This window comes from Oncorhynchus masou, chromosome 7 (assembly GCF_036934945.1).
Source record: "Oncorhynchus masou masou isolate Uvic2021 chromosome 7, UVic_Omas_1.1, whole genome shotgun sequence".
In the NCBI taxonomy this organism is placed as follows: domain Eukaryota; kingdom Metazoa; phylum Chordata; class Actinopteri; order Salmoniformes; family Salmonidae; genus Oncorhynchus; species Oncorhynchus masou.
In genome coordinates this window covers 11,404,124-11,415,308 of record NC_088218.1, presented here as the reverse complement: position 1 = coordinate 11,415,308, position 11,185 = coordinate 11,404,124, and the positions used below count along the sequence as shown (strand labels likewise).

The following is an 11,185-nucleotide window of genomic DNA, read 5'->3' as shown; positions in this document are numbered from 1 at the left end:
TACCAAGCTTTAAACTTTAAACCCAGCGCTGAAATGTAGGACTATTCCCTCATTGATTTGGGCTACTTTGTGTGGGAGAGAGAGCACTCAGCCTTAGGGTGTTTGTGTGGGAGAGAGAGCACTCAGCCTCAGGGTGTTTGTGTGGGAGAGAGAGCACTCAGCCTCAGGGTGTTTGTGTGGGAGATGAGAGCACTCAGCCTCAGGGTGTTTGTGTGGGAGAGAGAGCACTCAGCCTCAGGGTGTTTGTGTGGGAGAGAGAGCACTCAGCCTCAGGGTGTTTGTGTGGGAGAGAGAGCACTCAGCCTCAGGGTGTTTGTGTGGGAGAGAGAGCACTCAGCCTCAGGGTGTTTGTGTGGGAGAGAGAGCACTCAGCCTCAGGGTGTTTGTGTGGGAGATGAGAGCACTCAGCCTCAGGGTGTTTGTGTGGGAGAGAGAGCACTCAGCCTCAGGGTGTTTGTGTGGGAGAGAGAGCACTCAGCCTCAGGGTGTTTGTGTGGGAGAGAGAGCACTCAGCCTCAGGGTGTTTGTGTGGGAGAGAGAGCACTCAGCCTCAGGGTGTTTGTGTGGGAGAGAGAGCACTCAGCCTCAGGGTGTTTGTGTGGGAGAGAGAGCACTCAGCCTCAGGGTGTTTGTGTGGGAGAGAGAGCACTCAGCCTCAGGGTGTCTGACCAAGAAGAAATCCTCCTGCAACTCCCCATTATCACCAGACCTTGGCTCTGAAGCACCCATTCAGTAGAAGAACAACTGGTTGGACTGATGGGGGATGAATACTTCACATCTATAATGACGAGATGACCTCTGCTTCAACAGCACCGTGGGAATCAAACTGATTGCCATAGCAATGGTCCTGGAAAAAAGGGTCAGGGAAAAATATTTCCATACCCAAAACACTTCTATCCAACCCTTTTGCTGACCACAGAGTCCCTTACTAAGGGTGAGGATTACAATATCAACCATCTCAATACCGATCTGTACAAAATACAAAACCTGTCTGTATTGTGTTGTATAGATGTTGATATTTATATCATGTGTGGACAGTAACACCAAGACAAATTCCTTGCAACTACTTGTTGCATGGCAATAACATTTTCTCATGAATTGAGATTCTGATTAATTACAAAAGGTGTTATATAAAGATTCACATGATCTAAATTGATTGGATAAGGTTGTCCTTGTCCTCGCCTGCCTGCCAACATGTAAGTCCAATACAAAGGACTACACCACAGTGTATGTGTGTGATATCGATCTGCCAGGCTGCTGTGTGGTCGTGGAGGTGTATGTTTATGTTTATCTCAGTAGATCCTTTGTGAAGCAGTGTGTGGCTCTGCATTAATTAGTAGGTGTCTAATGGCAGAGGACTGCAGTGCTTCTCTGGTTAATCATGTGTCAGCACATTGAATTAGTCTCATCTGCTCTGCAGGGAGTGTGTGTGAGTGTGTTAGTGACGACACCATGGTATTTCAGGTATGGTGCACTGTGTGTATCATACGTTTGAAAAGCGCTTTACAACTGAAGTTGCAGTTGTGGTAGCCTATGTCCTGTGCAGTATGTTCATGCCTACACATGTGGTCACATGTCCAGACAACGGGGAGACATCCAGGGAGACAGCTATTCATTAGGTTTCACTTCCCTGTCAACTCCCTGAAAAGATGAACCATGACATTCCATCATGTTTTAGTCAATTTGAAGCACCTGCTCCCCTCAGAATCAGAACTGATTGGTACTCCCTGCAATCCCCGGTCGTTGATGTATAGAATAGGCCTTAGCTACAGTATGCCATGTGTCTTTATACTAAGCACCTGTCTGTGTACCCTGCTCTGTCTCTCTGTACCCATGCCATGGTGGAATTTCACAGGAGAGCGCTCCAGAGTGTATTCATATGTGTCTTGTGATCAAACAGTCTATTCGAGGTAGACTGAGCGATATGGTACATAAAGTAAACAGCATAGTGGGTCAATTGCCGCAACAACTAAGAGCGTTGAAGCGCGAGGCTAAACTTCTCTGCTGTTTTGGTCTCGTACCTACCACACTCTAGCAGCGTGAAGCGAACCCACACAGTCGCAGACACCGTGCATGACTGTGGGAGAGTGAAGTCCTGTATGGCCACAGTATCTCCCTGTAGTAGGGATCATGGGTTGACATGGCCACATTATCTCCCTGTAGTAGGGATCATGGGTTGACATGGCTACATTATCTCCCTGTAGTAGGGATCATGGGTTGACATGGCCACATTATCTCCCTGTAGTAGGGATCATGGGTTGACATCGCCACAGTATCTCCCTGTAGTAGGGATCATGGGTTGACATGGCCACATTATCTCCCTGTAGTAGGGATCATGGGTTGACATGGCCACATTATCTCCTTGTCGTAGGCATCATGGGTTGACATCGCCACATTATCTCCCTGTAGTAGGGATCATGGGTTGACATGGCCACAGTATCTCCCTGTAGTAGGGATCATGGGTTGACATGGCCACATTATCTCCCTGTAGTAGGGATCATGGGTTGACATCGCCACAGTATCTCCCTGTAGTAGGGATCATGGGTTGACATCGCCACAGTATCTCCCTGTAGTAGGGATCATGGGTTGACATCGCCACAGTATCTCCCTGTAGTAGGGATCATGGGTTGACATGGCCACATTATCTCCCTGTAGTAGGGATCATGGGTTGACATGTTCTCTGGTTTGATAAAGCCTGTGTTGTTTAGTGCTGCTGGACACACACACACACTGACCCATTTTATTTCTGATCTGTGTACTGTATGGTCCCTAGAAAAAACGTTCAGGGAGTAAGGTTGGACCCCAACATTTCAGCGTTGGGTTTAAGTTTAAAGCTTGGTAGGTTATACAGTGCCTTACGAAAGTGTTCGGCCCCCTTGAACTTTGCGGCCTTTTGCCACATTTCAGGCTTCAAACATAAAGATATAAAACTGTATTTTTTTGTGAAGAATCAGCAACAAGTGGGACACAATCATGAAGTGGAACGACATTTATTGGATATTTCAAACCTTTTTAACAAATCAAAAACTGAAAAATTGGGCGTGCAAAATTATTCAGCCCCTTTACTTTCAGTGCAGCAAACTCTCTCCAGAAGTTCAGTGAGGATCTCTGAATGATCCAATGTTGACCTAAATGACTAATGATGATAAATACAATCCACCTGTGTGTAATCAAGTCTCCGTATAAATGCACCTGCCCTGTGATAGTCTCAGAGGTCCGTTAAAAGCGCAGAGAGCATCATGAAGAACAAGGAACACACCAGGCAGGTCCGAGATACTGTTGTGAAGAAGTTTAAAGCCGGATTTGGATACAAAAAGATTTCCCAAGCTTTAGACATCCGAAGGAGCACTGTGCAAGCGATAATATTGAAATGGAAGGAGTATCAGACCACTGCAAATCTACCAAGACCTGGCCGTCCTTTTAAACTTTCAGCTCATACAAGGAGAAGACTGATCAGAGATGCAGCCAAGAGGCCCATGATCACTCTGGATGAACTGCAGAGATCTACAGCTGAGGTGGGAGACTCTGTCCATAGGACAACAATCAGTCGTATATTGCACAAATCTGGCCTTTATGGAAGAGTGGCAAGAAGAAAGCCATTTCTTAAAGATATCCATAAAAAGTGTCGTTTAAAGTTTGCCACAAGCCACCTGGGAGACACACCAAACATGTGGAAGAAGGTGCTCTGGTCAGATGAAACCAAAATTGAACTTTTTGGCAACAATGCAAAACGTTATGTTTGGCGTAAAAGCAACACAGCTCATCACCCTGAACACACCATACCCACTGTCAAACATGGTGGTGGCAGTATCATGGTTTGGGCCTGCTTTTCTTCAGCAGGGACAGGGAAGATGGTTAAAATTGATGGGAAGATGGATGGAGCCAAATACAGGACCATTCTGGAAGAAAACCTGATGGAGTCTGCAAAAGACCTGAGACTGGGACGGAGATTTGTCTTCCAACAAGACAATGATCCAAAACATAAAGCAACATCTACAATGGAATGGTTCAAAAATAAACATATCCAGGTGTTAGAATGGCCAAATCAAAGTCCAGACCTGAATCCAATCAAGAATCTGTGGAAAGAACTGAAAACTGCTGTTCACAAATGCTCTCCATCCAACCTCACTGAGCTCGAGCTGTTTTGCAAGGAGGAATGGGAAAAAAATGTAGTCTCTCGATGTGCAAAACTGATTGAGACATACCCCAAGCGACTTACAGCTGTAATCGCAGCAAAATGTGGCGCTACAAAGTATTAACTTAAGGGGGCTGAATACGCCCAATTTTCAGTTTTTGATTTGTTAAAAATGTTTGAAATATCCAATAAATGCCGTTCCACTTCATGATTGTGTCCCACTTGTTGTTGATTCTTCACAAAAAAATACAGTTTTATATCTTTATGTTTGAAGCCTGAAATGTGGCAAAAGGTCGCAAAGTTCAAGGGGGCCGAATACTTTCGCAAGGCACTGTATATGCTACAGTATAGATACAGTATCTGTCCCCCTACAGCAGTAGGAATCGGCCTACCCTAACCTATCATAACCCCACACCGATGGCTTTATCATAACCACATGTGCTTTAACACATGTCTAGATGTAAGTCAGAGGAATGGGAGGCTCATAAAAAGCCTGTATCCCTGGGGAGAGTCTCCTGACTCTGGCTGATTCTCTCTGGTCATGGGTCAGGCTGCTGGCTGGTAGGGAGCGGCCCACACCCTGCCACCGTCTGCGGGGGACACAATTAGACCCTTGTCTCTGGTTGAAACAGATAAAGCAGATTACACCAGGCAGTTAAATGTAATTAGGATAAAACTTCTCTCTTGTTTCAGCTCCGGTCCCAGCAAGGCCAGCTAGCAGCACACTCCAGTCCACACAGATGCAGTCAGAGGCTCCCACACTGAGAGAGTGAGGATTCAACTCTGAGAAAGACCACGGTTTGTTTCTCAAACTGTTCACAGTGTTGGGATTGTGTAGGGACCTGTGTGTGTGTGTGTGTGTGTGTGTGTGTGTGTGTGTGTGTGTGTGTGTGTGTGTGTGTGTGTGTGTGTGTGTGTGTGTGTGTATTTAAGCAATGAGGCCCGAGAAGTTGTGGTATATGGCCAATATACCACGGCTAAGGGCTGCTCTTATGCAAAACGCAACGCGGAGTGCCTGGACACAGCCCTTAGTTAGCCGTGGTATATTGACCATATATCACAAACCGCCGAGGTGCCTTATTGCTATTGTCTATTATTAACTGGGTACCAACGTAACTAGAGCTGTAAAAATGTACGTTTTTTTATACCTGTGGTATAGTTCTGATATATCATGGCTGTCAGTCAATCAGCATTCAGGGCTCAAACCACCCAGTTTATAATATAGTACATAGGAGATGGGACATGCACACGTGAACCATCTATAGATACCTAACCTAAATACAGGCTAACGTTGAACTGCCATGCTTGCGAGCCATAAAGTATGCTAACAAAAAATTCAATCCATGTAAAATGATTATTAGGCTAAGTGAACTGCCTTCAGTCATATCTTACTGAGTGAGTGTGTGGGGAGCTGTCATATTGCCAAGACCAAGTGTGTCAATTTGCAATCAGCAGCAGACACGTTTACTTGACTCCAATTGCACAGATTTGTAATTATGTGTAGACTAATAACTTGGCCGCAGGTCACTCGTAAAAATAAAGGGAGAAAGCCATAACAATGTGTCAAGGTATTGGAAAACACGAGGGGGCCGGGCAATAATCCGTGAGTCGCGGGCCAACCAACCGCCAACCGGTGCGCTGGCTGCAGAGGGATAACGTGCAAATCAAGCAAGGCAAGACACGAACATAGCGAACAACGGTTGACGCGTACAGACACCGATGGTTTGAGGAGTTTGGCGTATGCGTTACATATTTTGGCATGTCATTGTGACTCGTTATTATTTGAAGAATACATATCTTTAGCACTTCACCTTCAAGGCACAATTACATGAGCGTGTGAAGCGGGTGACTGGACATGGTCTTCTGTCTAACTAGCCGAAGATTTCCTCGAAGGTCTCTTTGATAATTCCGTGCGCCATCACTGAGTTTGAGAAGCAGACAGTCGCTCAGAGTTTGGGACCAGGGAGATTCCGAAGGAGAGAGAGAACATTCATGTTATTTCTCAGGTAAATACCCACATCCGGGTGTCACTTTTAAATCCATTATTTTCGTTTTCATTGCTGTAGTCTAGCCTATTCTTATTTTCTGTTTTGTTTTATTTGTGTGAAGTTACTATTACTGACTGCATTGTATTGGCTACATTTTTGCAATGGATTAATTAGTTCTCTGCATTTGTCTAACGCATACAATAGCCGAACACCAAAAGCAGGCTACTACATACAATAGCCTAACACCAATAGTAGCCTAGTCTACTACATTTCATTGCAGGCAGCTTCTAAATTAACAAATTTGTATGGTAGAATAGCCTATATTTGATGCAGAATGTTGTTTAAAAATGTGAAATATTTGAAACATGTGAATTTGCATGTGAAAACATTTGGAAAGGCATCAGGAGCTAGAGCATAGCTATTTAAATGAAATTAGTATAATATCTGAACGCTGCCTAACCAAATTCCATCAATATTCATTATGAGATGCAATGCTCTGGTATGAAGCCCTGATGTTAATTGAATGTTTTTGATAGGCTACAATATGTGATTTATTAAGGCAGAGTTCATGTAAATTAATTTGTAATAGATTTTGTGTGGAAATCAAAAGGTTTCTTCCCTTCGAGAAACAACATTTGGGTCCATCCAAATTGATAAGCAGCAACACCGCCGACCAGGGATGGAAATGAAGCTAGTCCATAGCCAGTGGTTTTCAGACTGGGCTTTTGGACCCTTGGCTACAGAGAATGTCACCTGGGCTAGTAGAAATGTCATTCTACTAACCTGGCTGGCCAGTGCCCAAAATCCTTAAATTGCCTTCCTGGCGCCAGTATGTGACAATAAAACATAATAAAGTCAAACCACAACCTACCCAGCTGTATATACCAGCTCCTCAACTCAGCCAGACTTTAGCACCACATCATTATGTCAAGGAGTTGTACTTGGGTCATGCTAAAATGCAACAACACTTCCTTAACACGGCAGAAAAGTTGCTTTTTCTATTACTTAAATAGCATTTCTTAAAGGAAGGAATCACCTGAACACAATTTAGAGGTGCAATCTGCAACTTCTCTGTCTCAATTGGCAATAACATGAATAAAAAACACAGCCTGAAATAAATAACATAAAAATAACAAACAAACAAGCAAAAATTCATAATATGCAGTTAAGTACCTCTTCTCCCATTTTGGAGGACAGAGAGCGTCTTTGCCAGAGAACCCCTTTACAAATCACCTTTAAAACATACCTATTGCTGCAACTTGATATGAAAGAAGGTTACAACAAAAACGTACAATTTCTCAATAATTAAGAGGGAAATAAATGTGCTTGTTTATTATTTCTAATTCTTTTCAGGGATGACTTCCATCTCTTTGTCAAGCATGTATTCACAGTCCCATGAAGCGTATCAGTAACCAGTTCACAATGGGCCAGGTTGACTGGAGTGATCATGCGTACGATCATCAGCATATGTCTTATACAAGCTGGAACTATGGAACTCTGGGTCACACATTCATCTTGTTGACACATTGACTATTGAAACACACTACACCCTCAACGTTATATAAATACTTATCTCCATATCATATTCTGTTAATAAAACATTTAGCATATGATAGGGGTGTCTGTTTAATCACAAAGGGAGATTGTGAGAAAGAAGCCTTACAGCTGTTAATACATAACTGATTCAGTCAAATAATGAGAAAAATAAGTTATTCCAAGCTTTATGTATTGAGTGAGTAGAGATCATGTTTGTGTGTGCGTGTATGCATGTGTGTGTGCGTGTGTGTGTGTGTGTGTATGCGTGTGTGCATCCGTCCGTCCGTGTGTGTGAATATACATATTCAATTGGACAAAAAATATGTGCATCGGAATGCTAGTGTATGTGTGTCGATCTATCTACCCACTTGATAAGGAGGCCTACTCTGTCAGCATCAGTGACCCCAAGTGCCTCTGTTATGCCGATGGAATGCCTCCGTGCCTCTGTCTGCCTGCCTGTGTTAGTACGCTGCCCGAGGGGGCTGTCACCGTGCTATGGGCTGTGGTTTCTCAGAAACCAGGCGGATAGAGAATGGGTCAATCCGGAGCTCCGTGCTAGTACGTAGACACACACACTTGTGTGAAGTGTGTGAAGTGTGTGAAGAATAGCTACTGGTCTACTGCAGGACTGATGAGGCTGATGTCCTGACTCTTTCTCTGTAAGTGAGGACCGAGGAGGAAATGATCATTCAACCAATGTGTGTAAGTAAACAGTGGGAAAATGTGTTGCACATCACGCAATCGTCAATTGTAATATTAGGAACTGGCTTCTGATGATGTGCTGCTGTCTCCTCTAGTTACAATCATATGGGGGTTTTGATCACTGATTGGTTTTGCATGAGCCAAAAAAAAAAAAAGTAAACGTGTGAATATGCATGTTTAAACATACTGTACATATATACACGTACACAATATACACATACACATATATATACAGAGGATACACAGTATACACGTACACATATATATATACAGTGGATACACAGTATACTCGTACATACACACACACACAATTTTCTAGTCAGGTCACATGGTCAAAAAAGGAGTCTACATATGAATACTAAAACTAATGCACAAGACACTGTACATTGTAGTTACAAGGCCACTAACATACTCCTTGTCCTGCATGTGTGTGAGCGTGTAAAGGTTTTGAGGGTGTCGTGGGATTACCGTTGGACCATATGTTTAGGTCAGAGACTTATCTGGACTGTAAAACACTTGTTGACCTTCCAAAGGAGCAACTTTCTGTATCAATCAATTGAACAATCAATCAATCAATAGTTTGATTGATTGAAATTCTATTGACAAATCTCTTCAGAGCCACTGTAAATTGAACTTTCCATTTTCCCTTCAAACATTGTTAGAGTCAGTACAACACCTCATAGGTTTGATGGCTGAAAGAAAATCTGTGTGGCTGACATGAAAGTGAATGCCTGGTAGCATTGGTTCTTAATTGAACTAATGCATTGGCTGGACTTATCAGGTGTAATGCAGGAGTGATAACAGGCATCAGGTCTGTATGTGGTCGGCCTACTCCGTTCTGTACCATCTGAAGCATTGAAATAGCCAATTGCTGTCCAGATAGGAGCTTATTTGATTGGATTGATTGGGAGCTGATTGATTGGATGTATGTGCATTCTCCAGCCAACCCGTGACATTGATTGGTCAATTAAGTGCCAAGGAGGAAACAATGATAACTGATCTTATAAACACTGTACCTGTGTACACAGTATACTATAGTATCAACATTATAATGACATTTGTATTTGTATTTATTCTGCTTAGTATTTACATGGTAGTGGAGTCAAGCATTTATAACAGTATAGCAGGGATCATCAACTACATTGAGCCGCGGGAAGATTTATTTCTTTAAGCGGATGGTCGGAGAGCCAGAACATAATTATAGATCAATTGTAGACTGGAAATTGACTGCAAGAATCCCAAACAGATATAATATTTGACTGAAACATAATAATTTCAAACCTTGCTTACATTTCTATACAATCATGCCTCTTTATTATGCGTGGGAATACTTGGGAACAGATTTCCAAAATTAAAATCAATTGAAGCTGATTTCCTGGTGTTTTTGAAGTCTTTTATGTCCAACAATGACAATGTACATTTTTTTAAATAATAACAATAATCTTATTGTTGCTCAGAAAACTTGGGGGGCCAAATAAAACCGTGCTAGTTGGGGAACCCTGCAGTATAGTAACAAACATTGTAATGCCATTTGTATTTGTAATTATTCTGCTTAGTATTTACATGGTAATGGAGTCAAACCTTTTACTCTTTTTGCCTTGTGTTTTTCTGTATGAATTTCATGAATAAGATTTAACAAGGAACTAAACATGGGCATTTTGGGGATTTGATCAAAACTGACAGCTGAGCTGATTCCTCTCCTTGGTCTTGTGGAAGAATGGTTGTTGCTTCCCGAATTTCTGACATTTACAAGTGAAATGTCAATATCCAGAGGAGGGATAACAATCTTGTATTTCTTTATTGTTGTTGTTTACAAATGAGTTCTGCCAGGCTGCTGGGTGGCCATGGAGGTGTGTTTATCTCAGTAGTTCCTTTGTGAAGCAGTGTGTGGCTCTGAATTAATTAGTAGGTGTCTAATTAATGGCAGAAGACTGCAGTGCTTCTCTGGTTAATCACAGCGCACTGTGTTAGTCTTTATCTGCTCTGCAGGGAGTGTGTGCTTTGGTGTGTGTGTGCCCATATGCCTTTTTTTTGGGCTTTAGAATTAGTTTGAGTGTGTGCCTAGCTATCAGTGTGTATATGCAACCTGTGTCTCGTGTGTGTGTGTTTAATGGTTCAGTGCAGCTCTTTGACCCAGACCGGTATGCGTACTGGGCACTGGCTGCTTGCTGGCTGATCCACATGCCTCAGTGAGCTGTGAAATCCCTTCGTACCATATCGATTTGGCTTCCATCTATATTGACAGAGCTCAACAGAGCCCCCCCCCCCCCCCCGTTCTTCTGAACCCAGCTATGGAGGGTGTTGCTATGGCAACGGCAGAAAGCAAGGCACCCAGATCTCTGATTGGTCAGCCCTGATATCAGTTGGGTACCAGGGGATTTAAGGTCAAGGGTTAAATTGGGCCGGGGCCCGTCGAGAAAAACACATTTGAAAGCAGTTTTAATGGCCATTGTTAAAAGTGGAGTATCATGCCTACATCTATGAGTGAACTGAGCAAGCTGCACCAGAGCTTTTAGAGGCAACATGATTTAGGCTCCACGATTCACCATGAGCACATAATGTAGGGAAGACTGGGGTTAAGTGTAACACTACATTATAGTGTTTAAACCAGAGTTTATTTGTGACATTGAAGTCATCAATATATTGCAAACTTTTAGCAAGATATTGTTTAGAGTTTGTGATCTAGGACATGATTAGCCTAATAGTGTAAATGCAGATAGGCAACCCTATGCTTCAGTCTATTTCTTTATCAACCCTATGCTTCAGTCTATTTCTTTATCAACCCTATGCTTCAGTCTATTTCTTTATCAACCCTATGCTTCAG

The 11,185-nt window shown here is 42.8% G+C and overlaps 1 protein-coding gene across 4 annotated transcripts in view; it reads left to right on the top strand.

Moving 5' to 3' along the window:
- The first annotated feature begins 4,843 nt into the window (after window positions 1–4,843).
- The window catches only part of LOC135543286 (prolactin receptor-like), a 59,127-nt gene continuing 52,785 nt past the window's right edge, over window positions 4,844–11,185 (top strand). For 2 of the 4 annotated variants that reach the window (XM_064970439.1, XM_064970441.1), the window contains exon 1: window positions 5,652–6,141. In XM_064970439.1, the coding sequence (XP_064826511.1) occupies window positions 6,128–6,141 (14 nt within the window). In that variant the 5' untranslated portion in view covers window positions 5,652–6,127. Of the gene's footprint in view, window positions 4,934–5,650; window positions 6,142–11,185 lie in introns of those variants that run through there. The other 2 variants (XM_064970440.1, XM_064970442.1) reach the window with 2 other exon arrangements.